At 35.4% G+C, this 26,618-nt stretch overlaps 3 protein-coding genes across 5 annotated transcripts in view; all 3 read right to left on the bottom strand.

Moving 5' to 3' along the window:
* Positions 1 to 131: 131 nt before the first annotated feature.
* Positions 132 to 7,494, bottom strand: cd302 (CD302 molecule). Its single transcript, XM_065252387.2, has 6 exons — positions 7,287 to 7,494; positions 5,839 to 5,964; positions 5,626 to 5,736; positions 2,920 to 3,102; positions 2,704 to 2,727; positions 132 to 1,256 (listed from the first exon to the last, which is right to left on the bottom strand). Exons 1-6 carry the CDS (start codon positions 7,378 to 7,380, stop codon positions 1,054 to 1,056), a joined length of 741 nt encoding a protein of 246 aa, XP_065108459.1. The 5' UTR covers positions 7,381 to 7,494; the 3' UTR covers positions 132 to 1,053.
* A 1,427-nt stretch (positions 7,495 to 8,921) lies between these two features.
* Positions 8,922 to 11,272, bottom strand: cdk2 (cyclin dependent kinase 2). Its single transcript, XM_065252354.2, has one exon. It carries the CDS (start codon positions 11,072 to 11,074, stop codon positions 10,178 to 10,180), a length of 897 nt encoding a protein of 298 aa, XP_065108426.1. The 5' UTR covers positions 11,075 to 11,272; the 3' UTR covers positions 8,922 to 10,177.
* A 3,394-nt stretch (positions 11,273 to 14,666) lies between these two features.
* The window catches only part of rbms1b (RNA binding motif, single stranded interacting protein 1b), an 80,228-nt gene continuing 68,276 nt past the window's right edge, over positions 14,667 to 26,618 (bottom strand). For all 3 annotated transcript variants that reach the window (XM_065252351.2, XM_065252352.2, XM_065252353.2), the window contains exons 9-14: positions 26,089 to 26,176; positions 23,761 to 23,811; positions 23,119 to 23,229; positions 19,962 to 20,042; positions 19,306 to 19,384; positions 14,667 to 17,628 (exon numbers count right to left, since the gene is read on the bottom strand). In XM_065252351.2, the coding sequence (XP_065108423.1) occupies positions 19,313 to 19,384; positions 19,962 to 20,042; positions 23,119 to 23,229; positions 23,761 to 23,811; positions 26,089 to 26,176 (403 nt within the window). In that variant the 3' untranslated portion in view covers positions 14,667 to 17,628; positions 19,306 to 19,312. The remainder of the gene's footprint in view (positions 17,629 to 19,305; positions 19,385 to 19,961; positions 20,043 to 23,118; positions 23,230 to 23,760; positions 23,812 to 26,088; positions 26,177 to 26,618) is intronic.

Consider the following 26,618-nt stretch of genomic DNA (forward strand, 5'->3'; position numbering starts at 1 on the left):
ATTCATGAAGACACAGAACATAAGACTTTAACAAAATGATCATCTTCTGGTTATTTACAGTTTTAATGCTGTTGTTGCAAATCAAGTGTTGTGTTTTTGTTTGTTTATGTTGAGGTATCAAACAACACAAATCTGTTTTCAGTCTTTATTAATCTTGAAAGACTATACGAGTTTCTCTATAAGAAATGGCTTGCTGTTCATATACTATATGGAAAAATAAAATCTTAAAACAATTTGATTTGTAAAACATTTTAGTGGCACATCCAAACTTAAAATCTGTGATGAAAATATGGCAATCAAAGCAGCAGTATTTATATACAAAACGCTTGTGATTATAAAGTGCAACAAATATTAATTTACACAAACATTTCAATCTCATAAAAGTGACTTTTTAACACTCAGGTTTAGAGTTCGACAACAGAAGAGATCTTATGTAACACAATTTAATAGTGCTTCTTATCCTATTAGGAGCTTGTTATCATTAAATGCTCTTATTGGACAGACATAAGCTTTGTAAAAAATATTATACAATTGCCATGCTTTATAACACTACTGTATATACCTGTAGGTGTGGAATCAACTGAGGATGAAAAATAATGTTTGCAATTTCATTTTTAGATAAACTCTTTCATTTAAGGGAAATAAAAGTGTCCCTACTCCAGTGTCATCTGTCTGATTGCTCAGTAAAAGGACTTAAAAATATTCTTAAGGAAACAAAACAAAACAAAACAGTTCAGACAGTTAAGAAACATCCTTAAAAGCAAAATAGTCAACAACTAGTCATATGGCAAAACACTGATGATCAATGCACCTAATTGACCTGTTTAAGGAAACCCCATCCTGTCTTATGCTTTATTGCATGCATACAGACCATGTTTTCCCCATACAGTCCTACAATCCGTCCCAGAGAAAGAATGATGGTATTAGTTACGACTCTGTCGTTGTTTCTGTGTAGCCCATAGCTGAGGAGCCTTTAAGCAACAAGTAAAGATGGAGACAATCATTATCTCATATACAGTCCTGCTGTGTCTTCAAACATCACAGATTTCTGCTCTAAGGAATGTCTTCAACTTCTTCGGCTTCGACCAAGCAGGTCTGATCTGCGGATGGGGATCTGAAGGGAGGGTTGTACTCGATAAGGTTGAGGATCGATGAACCCGGACTGTTCCTTTGGTGAAGGAACCAAACCACCGCAGAGACGACGAGTATCAGCACCACACTGATGATGACCAGAGCCGAGAGGAACGGACTGCTCTCTATACATGAAGGAAAGTTAAGTGATAAAAAATCTGAGCATCTCAGGTGATTTGTGATGGTTTAGATCAGTACTTCTCCACAATAAAATGTTTATTGCATGAAAGTAAATGAAAGATTGTTATAAACCTGTTAAGCGTCGCCATCCCGTATACAGAGACCCAAGTTTACTTCAGTATTGTTTGTGTACATTTTAATCTATCACTACAAACTATAGAATAGACATTTCAACAGTGTTTAATAAAATAAATTATGTAGGGAGAGTAATTGATTCATTTATGAAGAGAGTGTGCCTCAAAACATTTATATCCTGCTAAATGTCACTGCCAGCAAAGCCTACGTTAACTTCAGTGTTTTGCATGGGAATTCTTATCTAATCATGACTAACTATATATTGTTTGAAAGCTTTTAAGGGTGTAATTTTCAATTAAAAATTGTGAGAGCCATTTTCTAAAATGCCACAGGTGGGCCAATGTTGTTATTATATAATTGTAAGATGAATACCCTATCTAAACCTAAAATATATAGACAAACTATGTATCATTAGAAAGCTCTAGGAATGTAGTTTTCATATTTCGAAACGTTTTAGCAGTAATAATAATACTTTTTTGAGATATTAACCTTTTTATATTTTTTTATAAATTATTATATTTTATTGGATTATTTTTATTTATTAAAATAAATGTAAACTGCTATAACAATTTTCTGTTTAATATTTTATGCTTTTATCAGTTTTACATGTTCATTTACAACCCTAGGATTTGCCTTCAGAATGAAATGGTCTATTATTACCTTATTTGAAAGGGTCATGAATAATAATGTTGAGCTCTGCTCTGATTGGCTGTTACACAGAGCAGCTCCTTCAGTAGCTCAGTGTGTGTGTAAACAGATCTTATGTTTGAGTCTGTATCAGATAAAGATACACACTTTAAGGAATAATCAATTGTTTGAAGATTGTTAATGGACGTTTCTGAGTGGTAACTTTGTATTTTTTTTTCAGTATATGGACCTGCAAAACGTAACTCTAATGTCAATAGTACAACTTCAGCCTAAACACTAGCATATAGCATTAACTAGCATATAGCGCTAACTCAGTCAGTCACAACTTTGTTTTTAGCACTGTAACAACATTGTACTTAATTTAATGTTGTGGCGTACATCTCGACTGTAACGTCACAGCTGGTGTTATGTTGAGATTGGTCTGTTTTCCAGCTGTCTTTTGCATGCACGAGCTTTACATAAGAAGACGGAAACAATCGTGTTTGAGGTATACGATAAGTCAAAGTAAATCATCTCATAACATTTCCTCTTTTCTGAATGAATCTAAAAGGCACATCTGACTATATGTGTGGAGACGTGTCGATTGTGAGTCTCTTCTCTGACTGAAAGAGTGAAGCATGTTGTTCATTTATTATTTTCAGTATACAAGTTGATTTTCTTCACACTTACTTGGTGCGCTTGGCCAGACCGCCTCTGAAAAACAGAAAAGAAAATAACACGAGTTATGAGACAGTCTGCATACTATAAAATCACACAACTACAAAGAAGATAAACCTATGTATCTGCCAGACATTAGAGCAAAACTACTAATATTATAGGTTAACTTCAAGTTACACACAAAAAAAATTTCACATTTGGATATGTAATCCAGGAGAATAATCTTACTGGTCTGACATACGACGCCAGTCGCAGGCTCATTTAAACAGCTGACATTTTCCCATTTTCCTGTGCTGGAGTGAAGAACGATACAGGTGTCCATGAGAGCAAGATCAGTTTCATCTGAGCCTCCGTCTTCCCAGTTATTATACAGCAAAACACTTTCATCATCAATCCACCTGAACACATCATCTACAAAAGACAAAGAACGTTCATGTTACCAATAAGTGAATAAATGCCTATACAGTCATGGCCAAAAATGTGTTGGCATCCCTGAAATTTTTCCATAAAATGAAGTATTTCTCACAGAAAAGTATAGCAATTATTAAGTTTAAGTTAAGGGAGCCAATAATTTTGTCCGGCCCATTTTTGGAGTTTTGTGTGAAATTATGTCAAATTCGTTTTTTGTGTTGTTCCAATACACACAAAGGAAATAAACATGTGTATAGCAAAACATGTGTAATTGCATTACGTTTCTGTAAGAAATACTAAATAAATTTCAGGGTTGCCAACACTTTTGGGCATGACTGTATATACAGTATATTAACCAAACAATATTCAATAAATCCCCAAAAGTAAAATATCTTAAAAAGTAAGATAACCCAGCATCATCACAATATATCATGTGAAAGTTCTGTAAACCAAACTCATTTGTAAGCCCTTAACCAGAAGATCAAATTTCAGTTTGTCTTCTAGTTCAAACTTTATGAACTAAACATAATCTTTCATCATAAAGCCAAAAACAAGTTGATTCAAACCTGTGGTGTCTAAAGTGTTTTTATAGTTTACACATGAAAGCATCTTGAATCAGGGTGTGGACGATGTGTTCCTCGAATCTATAAACCTCTATGATCAGACCCTAAAATAACAGGATTTCCATGTGTTGTGAGGAGACGTGTGAACATTGTGCTATGGGAAAACTAATGCACGCATTTATGAACCACTGATGTAAAAAGAACACACAGAGTAGGGCTGCACGATTAAATGTATTTTTATTATGATAACGATATGTGTGCCTCATAATTAATTAAAGCAACACTTTGTAGTTTTTTTTAACCTTTAAATAATGTCTCTAAAATTATTTCGGTGATAGAACAACTTTAAACTGGACAAATTGTACTGTTGCTGCAACCTGAGCAGCCTCATAGCTGCTACAAGCACACTCTGAAAGTGGCGGTGGAGGGTAGGAAACACAGCCCCGCCCCTCCCCCTGCCTGCAGAAGAGTGTCTGATACCAGGCACTGTTGCGCTTTTCAACCACATGGGGGAGCTGTAAGTCATTTTTACATGGAAACTACATAGTGTTGCTTTAATAAAAATCGATACGGTTTTCGTGTGTAAAGACCAAGCACAAAACACACTAAAATCATGAAATGTGTTTGTTTGCTGTTATGGGCGGAGTCAGAGTATATAGAATGAATGACGGACAGCATCTGATGTGACAGCGTCTAAATTGTCCTTCACCTTGAACGAACATAATGGCAGAGCAACAAGAAGAAAGTGCAGTTAGTTAGTCATTAGTTCCGAAATTTTAAGTCGTAAAGGCATATCATTGCCTTGTAAAGTGTAATAAAAATATCGAAGTGAGGTTGCACGAGTATCTGGCAAACGTGAGCGTCTCTTTTATAATAAACCCCTGCGGCAGGCACTTATTTTGACATACAGGGTGATGCACGTCTAGTTCGCGCGAATTGAGGGTTGCCACGGGGAAACGCGCAAGTTGAAAACATTTATCTTTGGGGGAAAACGCGCCACATTAACCAATCAGGAGCTTGCTCTAGTGACGTGATCACAGGAAGCGAGCGGAGTCGCAGAAGCCCCCGCCCATGACGCAAATTTCTGCCTGAATGTCTCGATGACTAGAATTTCATGCGCGAATGAAGCGAGTACACTTAAAATGTTCAAGCGTCCAACTACGCATGGTAGACGCGAATTTGACACCTCAAATTCGTCTGGTGTGAACCCACAGTAAGGGCAAAACAGTTTATTGTGTATGTCTGATCTCTATCAAAGTCCTTCACAAAAATGCAATTATCTCGCTTTTTGCTCAAAATCGGGTATTTTTCAAGAAACCTACCCATATTTGAGAGGTGATTAAAAGAGAACCAATGATGATAGGATGAAACATTCTGTTCTGGTCTGTTCTTTCATTTGATATAATGTATGTTTATATATTTAAAGATGTATTTAAAACATTTTCTGGAAGGCATTAAACTTTTGCGTTGACTGGTAACTTTTTTTAAACACTGGCAGCGATTCGCATCGTTATTGGTTTTATATCTTGTTGTCTGACATTTTAGAAATATACCGGCAATAGAAATTATACGAGCATTCAAACTGGTCATGATTTACTCAAGTTATTCAATATACTTACTAAGCAACATTCTGATAAACAAGTCTCTGCCAAGGTCTCTGCCTTAATAAACAGATTAGTCAAGTTAAGCTACATTCCAGAAAGGGAACACTGGAAAAAATCCAGTAATCTCCTTAACCATTTATGCTTTACATGGAAAATAATATTACATCTTTAGTACCATTTACTTCCCTTTTAACACATTAAAACAAGCTATTTTTCCTATTTTCCTTTGTGATCCGTACAGGCACATAAATAAGCTCTCCAGTCAGTTGTCCCGGACCATCCTGCTACAGAAAACCCACTTGACACAATCCAAGTAAACTCAGCTTCTCTTTTCCTTTCGTCTGTAGGTTACTTACCATCGCTGTCATAGTCGATCCCAAGCCAGATGTTTACATCGTGCTTCCACACATTAGGGCTGTACTTTACAATGAAGTCATTCACCGGAGCACTTTTAACTGTCAAGAGACCTAAAAACATAAGTTAAAAGGATGTTAGACAGGCAATAATATCATTTACAGTAACGATGAATAAGAAAATGTCCGTCATTGTTTACAAAATAAATGATTTACCATATAATTTACACTTGTCTTGTGCAGATTCAAATGAGTAGCTTTGTGCCGTGTCCTCTTCTCCATGAACAAAGTGATAACAGTTGTCACCAAACGGCAACCACGTGCGTCCATCTGCTGGGCAGTCTGTGTAGATATGACTTCATTACATAACAACATATCAACAACAGACTGAAACAAACAACACTGTTAAATCTGATGACCTGTATCAACAGTTCAGAGAAACAGATAAGCACATATATACACTGCAGAAATCCTCATTATGTGAAAAAAATATTTCCATGATGACTTTCCAGGCCTCAATCAAAATATTACAATTCCATTAAATTATAATAGAAATATTGAATATTATCCACAAAACAAACTCTATGGTTAATCTATTAAATGGGGTCATATTATGAGATTTTCTTTTAAGATGTATAACCGTGGGTTTACACAGATGCAAGTTCAACGATTTGCGTTTACTGCGAACACACACCCTATTCGCCTCAAATGCGCCTTCATTCACATGAAGAAAAATTCACATGACATAAACTAAAAGCCCCGCGTTTGGTGTGTACGTAGCATACGTATTGGGTTGCCCCTGAGTGCGTATGTGAAGTTTTAGCTCAAAATATCATATAGATAATTTATAATAGCATGTTAAAATTGCCACTTTGTAGGTGCGAGCAAAAATGTGCCATTTTGGATGTGTCCTTTAAAATGCAAATGAGCTGATAAAAAAATGCAAACACTGATCATGGTAGTTTGCTGAAATTGAAACTCAATTTTTCTGTCAATTTTTTTCTCTTTTTTTCTCTGCACTAAATGGCAGTGCCGTGATTGGATAGTGCATATTAAGGGGCGGGATTATTTATTAAAATAAGATCTCCTTCTGACATCACAAGGGGAGCCAAATTTCAATGACCCATTTCTTCACATGCTTGCAGAGAATGGTTTACCAAAACTAAGTTACTGGGTTGATCTTTTTCACATTTTTTAGGTTTATAGAAGCACTGGTTACTCAATAATAGCACTTAAACATGAAAACAGTCACTTTTTTCACGCAATGACCCCTTTAAGAGATTTTAGGCCAAGTGGGTAATGTGAAGGACAAATAATCAAAGTCGCAACTTCCTCTTTGATCTCGAGCTGAATCAAACTTTGTTTCCAGTCTAAACCAGCAGTTAAAGCTCGTGACAGTCAAAGAGACAAAGTTACTCAATGATACATCATGAAAAGTTTGAACTTTAGAACATTTTGGTTGTACACAAATATAACAAAGAAATCAAACTGTAACAGTGACGTTAAGTCAGTTAAATACATGCTAATAATGTCAATCTGCACATGTTTACTTAGTAAACATCAGTACAGTAAAGTTACTTAATAAAAGCAACTAATCACAGTAACTTTGTGTACATCTCAATATTATTAAGTGACACAAAGTGTAAAAAGTCGCAATGACTCACCAGCAGTGTCCTGTCCTCGCGTTAAATGAGACGTTAAAGTAAGAAGAGCGACTGTAAACAACACAAAAACACGACAATCTTTACACGACTCCATGTTTTTTTAGTTCATTCCAACGGACAACAACGAACGAACTGAAAGCGTCATACATACAACACACATGCCCGCGCACGTACGCACACACATACACAGACGGACAGACAGAACACAACACACATGCCCGCGCATGCACGCACGCACGCACGCACACACACAAAAAGACACCAACTCATCACACCCGGATTTGTGAGCATGTGGAAAGTGAGGGTCACTTTAGATGTGCTCTGAAGTTCGGCTTGCTTTTCTACACGGACATTTGTTTATTTAACATGCGCCAAAACAATCTCTATAAGAATAGCCGTGTTGGAAGTACTTCATAAAATATTGTCAGATATCACACTTAAAACGACCACGACTGTGTTGTTTAGAGGTTAATAACTTTTATTTTCAATTTTAAACATTGAAATGCTACCTGTTTTTAATTCTGTAACCGACAGGGTGCGCAAGTGAGCAGCCTACAATGACTGCAACTACAGTAGCTGTCCCGTTTTGTTGGAAACATTTCATAAGACACAAACGCAAAGCCCAACTTTAAGTTTTTCTGTATTGATTTAAAGTTATATTATGACTCATTATACCTGACTACTAATGACATAGCAGTGATGATGCTGAAGATGATTTTATTGTAAAGTAGAAGGGATAGTTCACCGGTATGTTTTACCACTGTACAAAAATCATCATACACTGAATAATTGAAACAATCTATAATAAAAAACTGTTTATCAAAATAGAAATAACTCAAATTAATAAAACAGCAAGTGTTAAATACACTTAAAGGGACAGTTCACCGAAAATTGATAATTCTGTCATCATTTACTCACCATCAAGGGGTGTTAAACCTTTGTTCTGCTAAACACAAAGGAGGGTATTTTGTTTGAAACAAAGCCGATCTGGTTCACCATTGACTTCTATAGTAGGAAAAATGATATTATAGACGTGAATGGTGCCCTTGATATGTTTCATTAATATTTTCTAAAATATATTCCTTTGTGTTCAGCACAACAAAGTAATTTATAGGTTTAAAACACCTTGAGGGTAAACGATGACAGAATGATTATTTTTGGCTGAATTTTTCCTTCAAGTGTTTTAAACACTTACTGTTTCATAAATTTTAGTTTTTTTCTTTCGATAAACTTTTTTATTACATTGTTTCAAGATTTTTGGGATGTTTTCCCATTGACAGCCGTTTTTTTTAAGGGGGAAACATTTTCATTACAAATACACATCACAAGGGGAGCCAAATTTCAATGACCTATTTTTTCAAATGCTTGAAGAGAATAGTTTACCAAAACTAAGTTACTGGGTTGAACTTTTTCACATTTTCTAGGTTGATAGAAGCACTGGGGACTCAATAATAGCACTTAGACATGGAAAAAGTCACGCAATTACCACTTTTAGAGATTTTAGGCTAATGTGGAGGACTGATGGAGGTTTCATAAATTTTAGTTTTTTTCTTCTGATAAACTTTTTTATTACATTGTTTCAATTTTCCAGTGTATGATTTTTGGGATGTTTTCCCATTGAAGGCCATAATATTTACTGAAGTTTTTTTTACAGGGCACATTTTCATTACAAATATTAAGCTACATTGTGGTTCACAGACTAATTCTTTTGGTGACCACTTTAAATGCCAATAGTTATTTGGCACACAGCAAGAGACGAGAAGATTACAGATTGCAGTTTATATCATGTGCATTTGACAAGTGGACTATACAAGAACCCAAGTTTACAGGACTGTCATGTTCAAACGTATCAATGATAATAGTGCGTTAAAGGATATCAATTCTGTCATCATTTGTTCACCATCATGTTGCTGGAAACCGGTATAAATGTATTTGTTTTGATGAACACAGAGGAAGATATTTTGAAGAATGTTTTTTCATGAGCCCCATTCACTTCAATAGTATTATTTTATCCTACTATGGAAGTTAATGGCACTCATGATCGGCTTGGTTACAAACATTCCTCAAAACATCTTCCTTCGAGTTCATCAGAAAAATAAAATGTATACAGGTTCGTAACAACATGAGAGTGAGAAAATGAAGATAGTTCATTTTTGGGTGAACTATCCCTTTAAAACTAAACAGAAAATTAATTAGCAATATTTTCCATTTACATTAACCTTTTAAACGGAACTGATCTATGATAGCACTACTATACATATTGGTAATATGCATAGAATAAATAGTAATATGATGTTTAAATTATGAAGATATTTAAAGCCTAGCCTATTTTTTATAGCCAGTGGTGTAGTGCAATGTATACCCACTTCTTTATGGGGCATACTGACTTATTCTTAAAAAAAAAAAATGGGTGCATAAATTAGAAAGTATACCCATGCACTTCTCCAGGCACCAGTACACCACTCTTTATAGCCATGTGTGACGAAACTATTCCGAGGCTATAAAACAAACTTGCGCGCTTTTTCAATAATTAGACAATTTTAATCTCAGCATAGAAATAAACATTGAAATGTCAATGAAGATATAAGTTTTATACAGAGGGTTACATGTGATATGAACTTACATGACCATAACAACGTATTCAACTCAAACTATACATGGAATGTGTCTTCTAAACTAGAATGGTTATGAGAAATGACATTACTGACGTGGTTACTAACAGCAAAATATTCAGTAACATGTTATAGTGAATATCTTTAAAATGTCATAAAGAACCAAGAGTGAGAATGAGAGAAAGTACAAATGCTTATGTCATCATAAAACGGAACAGTTCCCAAAGAACCCGACATCATTCTCCTGACAGAAGAACCCAACATTCAGTCCAAGCCATCTCAGAGGCGTAAAGAGGGTACTGGCATTGTGACATCCCGAAAGAACCGATGGACCAGCGCGTTCTTGGCGGAAATCCTTTTGTTGGGATCATAGTCCAGCATTTGCCCGAGAAGATCTCTGCCATCCTCATCCAGTGGTGGCACCACTTTAGACAGATCCTGTCGTGCCCACTTCGGAAACGAGGGTTTGTAGTCCGGCATCGAGGTGACTCCCGGCCACACGGTCTCATCCGGGGTGCCCAGGGTCCGGAAAATCCGAAAGAGCTGATCTATTTCTGAGTCACCGGGAAACAATGCTCTTCTGGTGATCATTTCAGCAAAGATACAGCCTAAACTCCAGATGTCAACCGCTGTGGAGTAATATTTACATCCCAGGAGGATCTCTGGAGCTCGGTACCACAACGTCACGACTTCGTGCGTGTATGTGCGCACCGGCACACCGAACGCCCTCGCGAGCCCAAAGTCCGCCAGTTTGATTTCTCCCTGAGCGTTAATGAGCAGATTTTGAGGTTTGAGATCTCTGTGGAGAACCCGATGTGAGTGACAGAAAGCCAAACCCTGGAGCAGCTGAAACAGGTAACTCTTGACGAGCGCGAGGGATATACCGGAGACGGATGACGAGTCCATAAACCTCTTCAGATCCTGGTGAAGAAACTCAAAGACGAGGTAAAGTTTGTTTTCTGTGTGGATCACATCGCGCAGCTTGACGATGTTCGGGTGGTTGAGCTCCTTCAGCAGGGAGATCTCGCGGATGGCGGTGCTCGGGACGCCTTCTGTCTCCGTGTCCAGTCTGATCTTCTTCAGCGCGACCGTTTCTCCCGTGACCTTGTTCTTGGCTTTATAAACCACCCCGTACGTTCCCTCGCCGATCTTCTCCACTTTCTGAAAAGACTCCATGTCAAACTTTCTTTAGTGTGTTTAAAACAGCGCGCGCGACTGCTGTGCGGCGACCGGGGTTTCAGTCGCGCAACTAAAACATTAAAACACGGTAAAAACGCGGACAACTCGGTTGCATGTCACAACAAACCGTCCCGCCAATTCTCTCAGCGACTCGCGCGCTGTCGTGTTGCTAAGACGTCATCTTTCTGCAACTACGTAGCGAGTCACGTGACGACCGGCGCGGAGATGACGGTGCTTCCGTTTTCAGATAAAATAAGCGTTTACATACGCATTTTGTACAAAAGCTCTTAAAAGCAAAAACTATTCTTAACAGTTGGAAACAAAGAGATATCTCGATTTTTGCAAAAAAATTCTGTTAACTAAAAGATTTGTTTACAGCTTCATCTCTAACTATCCCTCCATATTTAATAAAAGAATGTAGTAGCACCGCAATTACAACTTCATATGGAAAAATAAACATCAAAATATTAACAAAAATAATTTCGTTCATAGTTATGAAGGTGGTTTAAATGTTATTTAGAAATAATGAATAGTGTTTAAAAAAACAATGGTTAAGATTCCATACGGCAAAAAAAAAAAAAAGAAATTTCTCTGGCCAAAAATATTTTTTAAAATATATGCTAAATATATTTACATAAGTATTTTAAGCTTAATTAAATATATTTTTCAATTTGAAAATATATTTAGCTTTAACCTTCATATATTAACATATTTCATGGAAAACAAATACATTTCTAATTTTACAACCCATACGGAAAAAACTATATTTTTCTATCCAAAATATAAAAGTTATAAATTGTTGTATAAATGTATAAAGTATAAAATGTATAAGCATGTATAAAAGTATAAGTTTATTTTTGCTGTTGAAAATTTAATATACAAAGTTTTTTCCAATGCGACATGAATATAAATGCTTTACAATATATTTATCTTTAAAATATATTTCAAAATATACAAAAAATGGCCAAAAAATATATTGGTGAAAAATACATTTTGTAAACATATTTTAAAATATATTTCAGCACATATTTTTTTATAATTTTCTTTTTATTTATAAATATATTTTTTTGCCGTATGGGATCATTCCTTCATAATACAAATAGCTTATGGTCTACAATTTCTGCTTCCATTTTTGAGAAAATTTGTGGCTCAGTGTTTTTGATAAGATGTGATTTTGAGTTGTTCAAGTTAACCTTACCTCTTAAGTTATCAACATTCCATCAGCAAGTTCTCCGGTGTTGGAAATTAGCATTCTCCCACAACTTCAACCAACACAAAACTTGTATTTGGAACAATCATTTTATTTTAAACCATAACATATCTGTATTTTATGGAAATTGGTTTCAATACAACATTCTCTCCCTACTGGACATAATGGATAACTCTGGGAATATTCTCAGTTACAATGATTTTTGCCTAAACTTACATTTGTATGTCACCCTAAAGAGTTTTATACAGTAATAAAGGCCATATCTAAAAGCATGATATTATTGGTAAAATGAATTATTTCACACAATACTCTGTAAAATCCACTCTCTCAATCCTCTGTCTTGGTGAACTTTCTATAAAAGATCATAAATGCAACGACAATTATATTAAAAGTATTCATTGAGAGGCTTCATTCAAACAGAATTTGACGTCATATTTTTAAAGACTTCAACATAAATGAAATTAAGGAAATAAGAATAAACTATCTCACCTTTCCAAGTCTTCCCAAAATAAAAGAACTCCACTTTGAAATAATAATTGACATATACCCATCTAAATAATTCCTTTATTCACACTTTAATATTGAAGAAAACCCTTGTCAATATTGTGAAACTGAAACCACTGAGCATATTGTCTTTAATTGTAACTACACAAAGCAATTTCGGTCTCACTTGTATAGTAAAATGTAAAAGGTCTTATATGTAAGAATCCCCTCAAATATAAACAAATTAAGTTTGGTGTACTAAAAATGATCCACAACACTACCTAATTAATAACCTTTTGAACTTGCAAAATATTTCATTTACTAATGTAGATTTCTTAAAACCCCTCCCTCCTTTTCTCACTTTATCAGGGAACTTAAAAAGTTTGCAAACTCTATTGATACGCTTTTCAAATGCCAATTGTTTAGATCTTTGTACCCAATAACTATTTGTAACCCCCCTTGTATTATCAATATTTTACTTAAAGTTTATTTTAGGGCTGTCAAAAGATTAATCGCATCCAAAATAAAAGTTTGTGTTTACAAAACATGTGTGTGTACTGTGTATAATTATTATTATACATATATAAAACACACCCAATCATGTACATATGTAAGATAAAATGGTTATATATATATATATATATATATATATATATATATATATATATATATATATATATATATATATATATATATATATATATATATATATATATGTTATGATATAAATTATATAAATGTATATACAGCATTTAAAAGCAAATATTTCTTAAATATATACATGAATGCATGTGTATTTATATATAGGCTACATAATATTTACACACAGTACACACACACTTTTGACAGCACTAGTTTACTTATTTAATTTTATTATTATTTAGGTTTTTATGGCTTTTTCTATTCTTTCTGTTATTAAATATTATTTATATTTGTTTAATTCCTTACACCTCTTTGTAATTTCATATCTAACCTATGGCTGTTGACAATGCAATATGTCTGCCTTTGACAAATGTAATTTATTTTTATATGTTGCAACCCTATTTTGTATGTACATTTGTTGACTTTCAATAAAAAAATAACCTGTATTATTCTTGTTTTTCTTTTCCAGTTTTCCTGAAAAACCAGATTCTCAGTTTTTGTAGTTTGGTTTCTTGATAACAGTGGTTGTAACGATAAACTACACACCCTACGGTAAACTACACACCCTAGAAATTTAATTTCAAGATTCTAACCCCAGATTTCTTCTGGACCGGTATTCAATTTCAATTCAATTTTATTTATGCATCGCTTTGCACAATTGTTCATTGTTTCAAATCAGTACTTAATGAAAACGTTTTGCATAACCCAGCTTCTTTTTACAGCCCATTCACATTTCATTACCAACACAGTGACACCTGCTGTTAGAAGTGGTGTACTGTTTCGAGCAAAGGAGGCTCAGTGTAAAAAACGTAATAAAATCTTGTAACTTCAGACAAACATGATACAAAATAATCACAGTGATGACATCTTTTTGAAGTGGTGAAGTGTGAGAAATATATTGGTATATTAAAAAGTGATTTTAAAGCTGAGCACAACTAGAAAAATGTACAATTATGAGTGATGACCTAAACCAGGGGATTTCTCAAGCAGGGGACTTTAACAAACTTCCAAGGGTTCCCTAAAATTACTTTAAATTATTAAAAAACACAAAACAAGCATGAAAATGAGCTAAAACAACTAATAATGAAGATATTTCTTGTTTTTTTTGTAACAAATATACATCCGTCTACATATGCCAAGCTCTTGTATACTTTATATGGTAGAAATTATAAGTGGGGGGCTTGAAGAGAAGAAGGTTGAGAACCCTTGACCCCCTTTTTTTACCATAAGAGACCACAAGAATAACCACATGACTAAAACAAAATTTGTGTTTTATTCAAAAGTCCTCAAAGAAATGAACAGAAATAAAGCTCAATTAATAATCTACTGGAAACAAAGGAAATAAAGTTTTTTTTGGCTTAAACACTCCAGAAAGAAAAATACAGAAGATTTCTGATAAACCAAACATACAAGTTACCACTGGCAAGCGTGTGGCACATGTAAAACAAACACACACACACAGAAAAAATTTACAAAATTAAATCTCATATAGTTATCTCTATGAAAATCTTTTTCAATTTTTTTTTTCAAATTTTTTCAAACAGTCTGTACAAAACTTCTCTCTTCATAAATTATTACTTTGTCATATAACTTAATGGCTGTCTAGTACATGATTTTTCATATTCATGAGCATTTCTCTCTACACACACACTTTCCAACTCTTCTGACCCAGACGCAGATTGGCACTTTGGATTCAGATGTTACTAGCAGCATGACCTACACAACAACTCCACAGTGACTTTCATTGGGTACCACAGACACACATAAGCACACAAACACTTCAGGAGTGGACGCTGTTGTGAGCTGAGCACCGTGGATTACACCGCGTAAGTATGTCTGGACTCGAATACAGATCCTGGGAAAACCACTTCCAGGGATAACTTTTTCTTTACTCTATGACTTGCATGTCATTTTAAACACGTATGCTGTTCGTTTTACTGAGGAATTTTACTGTTTCGTTGACAGATGTGTGTGAGTAACAGTCAAAAATTTTGGCTCATGGAAAATTGCCTCTTCCTGCCCGTTTCTGTTCCACAGTAAAAATAACAGCAGGCAGGTTTGGAAAGACACGAGGGCACTAAAAAACACACACGACGTAGCCAAATAAAAATTCAGCATCCCTACAGCCGTTTCTCTACATCACTTTCATTCTCTCGCTCACTTTCTTTTCCATTTCCTATGGACTTCATGGACAACATGGACAATATCCTGTGATGAACAAGCAGCAGTTTGAACTTTGAAACGATGAATCTGAATGCTAGACGACACTAAATCACGCACAACTTTCCTTATAACCACAACAATAAAAACAAGTTTGTCTGAGGAAGAAGAAGAAGAGCGTCAAAGTATTAAAAAAAAACCTGAAAGAAATCAAGTGTATCCGCACAGCTCCTGAGCTGTCGTTTGGTCTGGAGGGGCGGGCTGAACCTGCTAGCCCGACCAATCAAAACAGAGGAGAAAAAAAACTCTTGAGGTAGATAACGGTCAACAAGACCACCAGGTCAAAAACACAGTCTTTTGGAAGACAAATTAACGAATAAAGTCTTACTAAAAGTATATCGTGATAAAATAATTAAAAAAGCATTTTCTTGTCATGCTGTGATCTACGTGTTTGTTATTTTAAAGGCTCCGTCTCGAAACCTAGTGAGCTAACTACACACTGCATACTTAGGAAGCACATAGCCTTTGGTCACGGCAATACTAAAATATATAGCGAGAGAAATTACGATTTTTAAAAATGCTTGACCCAATATTTGTGTGTGCTTGTGGTCTTGTTGTTATTACAGTATTCTGTACTCTTTTAAATATCTCTCGCTCTCTTTTTTTTAGGTTGTTGCCTATTTAAAGTGTTCGTATGCCGCTTAAATAGACGGCGCGCTAGCTCACTAGGTTTCAAAACAAAGCCATACTTTCAACCTGTCCTCTTTGCGTCTTTAAGTTTCACTTGTCTCCTCCTCTCTGTAGTGATGTTTTACATTAGATTGTGGCACTTGCTGGATCCGTCCTTCATGCTCTTGTTGTCAACACCTGAACTACTAAAGACAGCTGAATGCATTTGTACAAAGAAGGCACGTTCTTCAAACTGCAATCTCGTCAGTTAAAAAGTCTCAGCATGGCCCGCTTGAGAGAAAACGACGTCACATCCGTTGATTTTGCACGATATAGCTGACCGTCTTTGGTGAAGTAAACTGGAAAGTGTCGAGTTTCGTCGTCTCCTATAAATGCGCACTGAAATCTATCTACATCTACGTTCACCTCCCTAAAACCCCTCGTCACGAAAGGCTTGCTATGAATGTTTGCCCGCGACAACCGAGTACGACGATGATGTTCGGTCCGACTGACAGGCCACGCCCCCTCCCCAATAATCGGAATAAAAGTCAAAGCACTTTCCCATCCACACGAGTTCGATCTAAACTACAACACCAAGACTACTGTAAAACAAAGGCATTTATCAAAAACGTGATCGTTCAGCAGAATTTCTACCACATTCAAACAACCAAAGGATCTTTACCTTTGATTATAAAAACATTAAATCCTATTATTAAAACACCATCAGTTTTAGCACTCGAAACGGTACTCTAAAAGCAGATCAGAAAAAAGCAAAACACCAAAATCCAAGCACAGCGGAAATTTTCATTTGCTAGATGCAAAGCCCTACTCGTCGGCTGATTTACAAGGCAGTAGCTGGCGTCCTCTCGAGCTACTGTACAAGAAAATTTAAGGCAAATTGTAAAAGACGAACAGATCGGTCGGACAGAAACGACAGAAAACACATCACCGACACTCACACCTCAAGCACAAACACATCTGTCTCGGGATGTCCCGCAAACAAACTAAAACAAATCTCTAGTTCAGTACAAAAGATGAAGAGAGAAAAAAAAATAAACACACAAATCTCAAATCATAAAAATCAGAACAATGGACATCTCATTTAGTTTCTGCATCTAAGTGACAATCCTTGATAGAAAATAAGCTTTGTTTCCTTATTAAAATAAAACTTTTCCCCTTATTTCATTGTTTTGTTTTTGTCGGAGAGCATCATCCGTCCATGAAACAAATATCACCTACTGGAACTTACACCAAAATAGCTGAAGTAGTTTTATTACAAAACCGAGGAACTCATTGTTGAATCTGTGCAAATGTTGATTTGTGGGTAAATCCGGTCCTTCAGATGAAACGGGTACTGATTCAGAGGCCGCCTTGCTCGCTTAAAATCCTGAAAAACAGAAACCAAGAATTATTATTTACACATAGCCCAATGCAAAGCACTGTCCACTGCTTTAATTTACTTGCGTTAAATGAAAGAACACATTCTGGACGTATTTTGTTATTCGGCCCCGTAATAAAGACAGAAATATTATGACAGTGCCTGTAACGGTTTTATTAGCTGCTGTTGCGTTATTTGAGATGTTTCTGGATGAGTCGTGTTGACAAAGTTCGAGGAAAACTTTCTAATGTCCGTGCTTAAAGGGACACTCCACGTTTTTTTGAACATATGTTCATTTCCAGCTCCACTAGAGTAAAATATTTGATTTGTACCGTTTAGGAATGCTGATTTTCGGGTCTGGCGGTACCACTTTTAGCATAGCTTAGCATAATCCATTGAATCTGATCAGACCATTAGCATAGCACTCAAAAATAACCAAAGAGTTTCAATATTTTTACGCAGCACCTGAAAATAGTCCCCTTAGTAACTTTAAATGGCAGGGAACTATTTTCGGGCACTGTATAATATCATTGCGCCTCCTGCAGCCATATTACAACAGTAAAGTCCTTGATTATTATGCCAGAATGAGAGTATAGTTCCTAGCCATTTCTGCCTAGAAAATCGCAACTTTTAATTTTCCGTCGGTCTTAGTCATAGACTGTAAAAAAAGATGGACGACACCTGTTCGCTCCCTTCCATTGGTGAAAAGTGAAGCCGCCAGTGTCCCGATATGGCGCTGACATCTTGGGTCTTGAGTCTGCGCAGTTGCGATTTCGGGACCAGTCATGCGCAGTAGTGAGCAGGAAGTAAAGCCGCAAAATTAAGACCCCGCCCTCGCTCTCGTAGAATGCGCATATCACACGATATCACAGCTGTCAATCATGACGTGACACCACCGTTTTTATATCATTAAATAACTAACTAAACACAAACTTATTTTAAAAACAAACATTTGAATTTACCTCAGTGTGATAAAAACTACAATAAATGACAGAAACCAATTCAAGTGTAATTAATTTTTTTAGTTGGTCTCAAGTCCCATTGAATAACATGGGGAGGCGGGGTTTATGACCTATACTGGGACCAGTCACTGGGGGGCGATCGAGACATTTTGGCTTCACTTTTCAGGGCTTGTGCGGCACGCTTGGTCTTAGTACACGATGTGACTACAGAAGAGTCAAGCTTTAAATAGGAAAAATATTTAAACTCTTTGGTTATTTTTGAGCATGATGCTAATGGTCTAATCAGATTCAATGGATTGTGCTAAGCTATGCTAAAAGTGCTAGCGCCAGATCCGAAGATCAGCTGAATGGATTCTAAAACGGTAAAAATCAAATGTTTAACTTTAGGGGAGCTGGAAAATGAGCATATTTTTAAAAAAGTGGAGAGTCCCTTTAAGGTGTGTAACAAAAACACATACACACTCCAGTTAATGCGGCATAGATGCGATTAAAGCGTTTACATGTCCACATACTGCAATTAAAAACGCCATATGCCACCTGTTTTTATATGATTATACTTACTGCGATTATGAGCTTTAATTGCATGATTTGTATCGAAGTATTGTGTTTACATGAGATAAAGTATAATCACCATATTGCCAAAATCCCATTATAACTGCATTATGAATGTGCATGTAAACGTAGTCATTTTTAGGTCACATGATATATAATATAATGAACAGACCTCTTCATCACTTGCTCTGTTGATAGGTATACGGTGAATGATCGCTGCTAGATTCCACCTGAGGTTGTGGACTGTTCTCCTGTAACAAATGACAAGGAAATGAAAGTTAATATCAGACTAGACTACACTAGATGTGCACTGCTTTATTTTAAAGGTCACATTTCACTCAAGAATAAAAAAAGACATTATATACTATGTAAAAGGCTGACTATTTTGAAGAACGTTTTATGCATTGCGGAATTAAACAACATATTTTTACATTATACAAAACAAAAGCATTAAAGGTGCAGTGTGTAACTTTTAGGTTTATCTCTTGACAGAAATGCAATATAGTCTACATAACTATATTATCAGTGGTGTATAAAGAGCTTACATAATTAACGCTATTTTTTTATTACCTCAGAATGAGACATTTTTATCTACATACACTGTGGGTGCCCTTACATGGAAGTCGCCGTGATGTTTCTACAGTAACCCTAAACGAACAAACTGCTCGTTTGACATGTTTGCCAATTTAAAATTAAAGGGTGAGCGTTGGTTGCAATTCACAATCTCACCACTAGATGCAGCTAAAATTTACACACACCATCTTTAATCAAAAAAAGTTCTTCAGGTCTGTATGAGGCTACAGCTTGAAAAAATGAGCACAAACTCACCTCGACTGGGACTGCAGGGTTCTGCATGTGTGTGTATGGGCCGATGTACTGCCCCTGAAGAGCTGGACTAGCTGCCATAAACTACAGAGAGAGAGAGAGAGAGAGAGAGAGAGAGAGAGAGAGAGAGAGAGAGAGAGAGAGAGAGAGAGAGAGAGAGAGAGAGAGAGAGAGAGAGAGAGAGAGAGAGAGAGAGAGAGAGAGAGAGAGAGAGAGAGAGAGAGAGAGAGAGAGAGAGAGATTCACATGAAACCTGAACATCTGCTTGTACAAAATACAAAAAACTGCTGTGTGTTTTGTGCTGATAAAAACTAAAGTGAAATAATTTTCATCCCTTCAGCATTTTTGCTGAAGTCATCTGGAGTTGTGCACATTGTGAATTCCCTCTATATGTATAAATATATAAAATCTGCAGAACAGGAGTATAATATCCTAAGTCCATGATATCTGTATGTGTATGAATATTTTTTTTTTTCTTCTCTTGTAATTAAATAATATTAAATTGAGCATTAAATTAAACAGTATACTCTGTGGCTTTTATGTTTCATTAAAATTTGGTAATTCACCAGTAGTTGGCTGAAATCACGTGGCGTCTCGCATGAACTCCAACACTGTGCATACTGCACATTTTTGTTAATAACTTAAAACAATCATTTCACCCTAAACTATATGAAGAGTTTAGTTTCAGAACGCGATAAACCCCATCTTTAAAAAATCTAGTTACCACCAAAATCAGTATTGTATCTGGTCAGTATTAAAAAGTAAATTCTTAATTTCACGCAAAATCTGATATCCGCCGTGTTATTCTGTCATCTTTTCTCCCTTTTTGCCCCAAAACGCAATAAACGCCAGTCCTCCTTCTCTGAAGAATGCAATAAATCCTCTTAACCAATCACAGCGCACCATTCCACGCACTGTAAACAACAATGGCAGCGTGTTGAATACACACAGAATACCCGTTGTTTATACCAATAGTCAACTAAATTAATATAACATGGCAAAGATAAATGCACATTTATATATTGATTCAATAGATTTACAGCATTTTGAAAAAAAAACTTGTCATGGATTTATTGCATTTTGTGGGGAAAAAAAGATAATCAATTTTTATAATAAACCTTTGAAAATCTAATTATGGATTTGAATTTTTTATGTTCTTATAACCTAAAGATGCTATGTGAACCTTTATAACAGAAAATAATGGTTTTCATCTTGTTACTTTCTTGGTATAGAAAACACATTTTTACAAAAATGTGTCAAAATGGATTTATTGCGTTTTGGAACAAAACTTTTCATATTATTATAGTGCTGCTTTGCAAAAATTCATATTTGCTCTGGGAAATGCAAATCCGTGTAGTTTTATATTTTGCGGTGTGTTGGTAAAGCTGGTACAAAATAAAAATGGTTGTGGCGTTCTACATCCACACATTTTGTAATTGCTGTTGGCTAATGAGATTGTAATTTAAGTCATTGACCAGTGACAGGAAAGTTTTTTGACTTTTATTAGTTGTCCTTTATTTTCAGTGTTTGTATTTAACTGGAACCATTAGAAAAATTGTGTAAAAACAGAGCTGTTGGCATAAACAATCAGAAGTAGAGCCCTGCAAGCCCGTCGGGGCCCGACAGGCTAAGCCCATTTGGGCCGGGCTCGGGCCGTTTTTTTTTTTTACAGACCGGGCTCGGGTCGGGCTCGGGCTTATTTTAGCGTCTCTCCTCATTGTGTGTGTGTGTGTTTGCGTGTGTAGCAGAGACAGCGTGCATCTGAGGCTATGTTATGTTTTATATTAATGTTTGAGTATTGTTGAGTTTGAATATTGTTGTAATGTTGTTTATGTTTTGTTTAAATTTAGTTAGCTTAATACGAAAGATAGACCATAATTTTAAACGCCATATAGGGCGTTGTAAAGGTCAATTTGAAGGTAGAATTGTAATGGGTCAGACATTATTTCCGAGTTTAATTTAAGTTTTTCTTGCTACTTTAAAATAAATTTCGTTTCATATAATTTGTCTCTTAATTTTAATTGATGTTTTGTTGATAAGTTTTGTGACTATAAATTAATAAAACAAAAAATCAACGTCATATTAATATTTAATGCTCGTTTAGCCGATTGCGCTTTTTGCCATTTCTGTGTTAGCGGAGGACGTGCACGGACCTCGCACACTTTTAAAAATTAACGTCATACTAATTTTTATTTATGCATTGCACACTGAACAGCGACAGGTAAGGGAAGGGAAGTTATTTAGTGCTTTCTGAAGAATACAGTCAGTTCGTACAAAAATTTTCAAATGGACTATAAGATCATAAATATGAACTGTGAACAATGAGCTATTATAACTCCCTACATTAAAGCAATAAGCATTTCTGTAGGCTAAAGCTATACTTCACCTCTTATTATGTTTGAGAACGCGTCCGAGAGAGAGCGCGCATCAAAGAGCGCGCGCGTCAGAGAGAGAGCTTAAAAGTAATTGATATTGGTCTCGGGTCAGGTCGGGTTCGGGCTGAAAAAATTGCAGGCATTGTCGGGCTGGGGTCGGGTAGGGCTTGAACACGTCGGGTCAGGGCCGGGTTAGGGCTGGAGATTTAAGCCGGTGCAGGGCTCTAATCAGAAGCCATTTAACGGTTTTCCCGCCATTGATGAGTTCTTCCGTCAATTAAGAGAAAACATTTGCATAAAAAAGTATTCCTGATGAATTTTTATGTTAATCTGCAACACCGCGATTATCTAATTTATGAAAAAACTGAAGCTAAAACGTTATTTACTAATTTTAAACTCTGTGTATGTTTTGATAATCATTCTGAATCGGATCTCTAAAAAAATTCCTTAACAAAAAATGCAATTATTTAAGCTTTTTGCTTAAAAATGTGTATATTTAAAGAAAAATACACATATTTAAGAGTTTATAAGCAGAGAAGTGAAAATCACAAAAAATGCTGGTGGGGAATGAGTTAAGATTTCTTGTGCTGTTATGCACCAATAAAATGAAAGAAAAAAATGATTTTGGATCAACTGGCATGAACCAATGTGAAAAAAGTGATCAACAAAATAGTTTCTAATGTGCACTTAGCTTTGGGAGAAACACTCAAGATTAACATGGAGTTTGTCCTTTATTTTAACGCAAAACACAAATCACAAAACAATAAATGAGTAATGATCCTCACCGTTCCTGTGCTGCCCAATGACAGGTGACTCATCTGCTGAGAGAGAGGAGATATCATGGACGTGGGCTGCATTGACATGGAGTGGTCTATGGAGGGCGATATCACAGCTCCCTGGGAGAAAAAAACAAACTTTATTAACTCTTATGTTCATTTAATTTAGCACTTTAATAAATGTTTGTTAGCAGGATCCTTTTATTTATAATCAAGGTTTGCCAGGACGTTTTGGACCTGGTGTTTTGGTTATTCAATGACAAGTTCCCATTCCAAGGCAAATGTCAAATTCCCTGTCTTTCACAGACTAAAAAGCAGAATTTTCATGACCTATGCCTGAGATGCAGTGTGCCTGATAATGTAGAGTACACTGAGATTATAAAAATGTTTTGCTTAAATACTTACACACTCAAAATACATTTGTCCCAATCATTTATATGGCTGAGCTAGTTACTTAGCCTGTCTTAGTCATTACTGATCTCTGAGGCTAACTGTTTCTTTGCATTGCTGTTTACATCTCTGTCCACTTCACCCAAACCTTCTGTCAAGATGGAGTTCAGCTGGATGTGTCCCAAACAAACACTGCTAAAAGTCCAGCATGAATAAACAGAGAAAAAAGGCAATCACATAGCACAGATAAAAGAGACTTACAGGATGTTGTAAGATGTATGGCTGATGGGTGACCCAGGATGGATTCTGTACCTGAACATGAAAAACACACATGTGGGTCAAGCGTTTAATAGAGACAGCTATCATTTATTTGGCCTTATATTGTTTTAATCCCTAATACGCCTTTATTCAGTCCGCAGCCATGTTGATTTCAAAACGAGGCTGTGAGGGATGGACGTGGTAAACCTATTGTTTAGTTTCAGGATGCTGGGAATTCAGCCATTAAAACACAGAAAATACATTGCTTTACACATTTCCACAAGACAAAAAACCTCAGAAATCATGGATTGTTAAAATGAGAAGGGACATACAAATTTGAGATGAAAGCAGCACAATGTGTACATAAAATCAGTTTTGTTATTAGCCTGTTAGTCATTAATTTCTAATGATGTGCTCATGCTTACTTTTCTTTAAAACACTAATATAGTGCTATATCTAAGTACTTATCTCCAATTCATACAGATTACAAAAAATGCAAGGCATAAATAAAAACTTTAAGTTTTTTAAGCACATTGACCGAATCAACAGAAGCACGATTGATTTCTAGCTAAATAAGATTTGTACACAACTTTGAGGGGTTTTCCTGTAACAATACTTGCACAAACAACTATCACGTAAATAGCTTATTATCAAGTCAATCACACGTTAAGTCAATATTCATGTCTTGAAAAGACATAACAGAGAAAACACATGGGACAAATCTATACAAACTGGAGATGTATACTTAATTGTTGTCATAAAATATTGTATTGGTGTTTTCAAGAAAAGTAAGCATACTTACAACATGAGAAATTGGCGACTGGGTCAGTGACAAAAACGCTTTGGCAAGATGAGAAATTCAAAAATCTTTTAAAAAAACTTAAAAAAAAGAACACATCAGGTTTATTTCAATGCACATAGTGTATTTATGTTAATTTTATGCAATAAAAAATTACATTTGCACCCTTTTAAGGAAAGTTAAGATTGAATGGACCTGAAAATGTTAAATGGTGTAACCACCAATTGCGCCTTAGAATGAGAAATATTAAATATTTTGATAGTATGTAAGCATAATCATTAAATAAAAATTTTTTATTAGTTATGTCTAAATGTAAATTTTAATGCATTTTTGTAATATTTTTCCTGACAAAAGCTGAAAACAGCTTTGTTTTCTAAATAATCTTTGTCAAATGATGTAAAAATGTATGTAAAAAAATCATATTACACTAAACTTAATGATTATTAGGGATGCACCGATATGGAAATTTTGGCCGATACCGTTAACCAATATATAGGCCGATAAATATTCATATTAATTTCACAATGAAAAACTCCCAGACCGCGGATATCTTGTCTTTGGGCAAGACTAGCATACTCTTCTTGAGCCCGCAACACATGTCATCTTTGTGCAATGTCACAGAAAGCACCAATCAAAACTCCACATGGCCAGCAATGAGCAAATGAAGTGGTTCAACAAACTGAAATAATCCATCATTTATCGGCTTTCATTTATCGGCCTAATTTTGCTATCAAACCGATAACCGATAATATTAAAAATAAGCAGTTATCGGCCGATATATCGTGCATCCCTAATGTTTATATTTTATTCCACATTTTAAAAAATACTACTGTAGTTACACAACATGACACAGACCGGTTACACCACATTGACATTTTTGCAATTATCCCCCAAATATTCTTTCAAAATGAAATAAAAACAGAAATATAGACTTGATCCTCAAAAAAGAGAATGTGTGCAAGTTATCTGCAAATTCATTTAGAAATATTATTTTTAACTCTTTTGCATTCAATTGAACTATATGGACACAAAATAATTAACGTCACGTCATTGACCTGATTAACACACAGGCTAAAAACGAAACAGATTTTATGTACACATTGTGCTGCTCTTATCTTAAAATTAGGTCATATGTCCGTTCTCATTTTAACAATCCATGATTTCTGAGGTTCATTGTCCTGTGGAAATCTGTAAAATGATGTATTTTCTGTGTTTTTTTTATGGCTGAATGACCAGCATCCTGATAGAAAACAATAGGTTTAAAGTGCACGCTCTGGACGTCCATCCATCAAAGCCTCGGTTTGGAATCAACATGGACTTTCGTTTTATATTTGTTTTTAGTTATTGATTTAAACTTTCAACCTCAGAAATAACCCCCAGCCAATTTGTGTTTGAGACCCCTGTATTACAGGTTTGGCACACCCTGAAAAACTAAACGATAATTATTCAGAATTTTTACTTTCATGAACTTTCTAGATACATCCATGTCTGAGCTCTTGTTACAGTCTGATATTAACTGGATGTTATCTTACCGGGTATGTGGACACAGGTGAGATGTATTGAGACATTGGAGTCTGCGTGATCATTCTGTTTGTAATACTGTAGGCGGTCGGATAAAATCTGTTGAATAAAAGACAGAGAGTCAAGGAAAGGAGGCACATCAAAAAAGCAAGACTGTAAATTCGCTTGTTAAGTCATGACGTAAGCGATACTGTTTCTGGGTCCAAGCCTCCACTTATTTCAAAATAGGATATTATTTATTTATCTATTATTATCATCTATTTATCTATTATTATTATTTAAAAAGCCGTTTATGAGCACCATTTATTCATATTACACATTTAAGCAAAAATAGTATAAACTCTCCGTGTATACTGCATTCTCAAGGCTTATGAATCACCGACAGCAATATATTAATAATACATAATAAAATACATGTCCATGAGTCAATGTCTGGTCATCTCTTTTGTTATGGAAATAAAAAATTAGGATTGGGTGTTTTTGGTAGTTTTGCATTATGCTACGAGTGTATATTAGCATGACTTTTCTATTATTTTCCTAT

This window comes from Paramisgurnus dabryanus, chromosome 15 (assembly GCF_030506205.2).
Source record: "Paramisgurnus dabryanus chromosome 15, PD_genome_1.1, whole genome shotgun sequence".
In the NCBI taxonomy this organism is placed as follows: domain Eukaryota; kingdom Metazoa; phylum Chordata; class Actinopteri; order Cypriniformes; family Cobitidae; genus Paramisgurnus; species Paramisgurnus dabryanus.

Excerpts from the sequence above, each read along its gene's own strand:
- cdk2 (XM_065252354.2), bottom strand. The coding sequence starts at position 11,074 with ATGGAGTCTTTTCAGAAAGTGGAGAAGATCGGCGAGGGAACGTACGGG.
- cd302 (XM_065252387.2), bottom strand. The coding sequence starts at position 7,380 with ATGGAGTCGTGTAAAGATTGTCGTGTTTTTGTGTTGTTTACAGTCGCT. Across the intron at positions 5,737-5,838 it reads AGACAAGTGTAAATTATATG|GTCTCTTGACAGTTAAAAGT; the intron begins GTAAATCATTTA and ends TTATGTTTTTAG. Across the intron at positions 1,257-2,703 it reads GGTCTGGCCAAGCGCACCAA|AGAGCAGTCCGTTCCTCTCG; the intron begins GTAAGTGTGAAG and ends CTTCATGTATAG.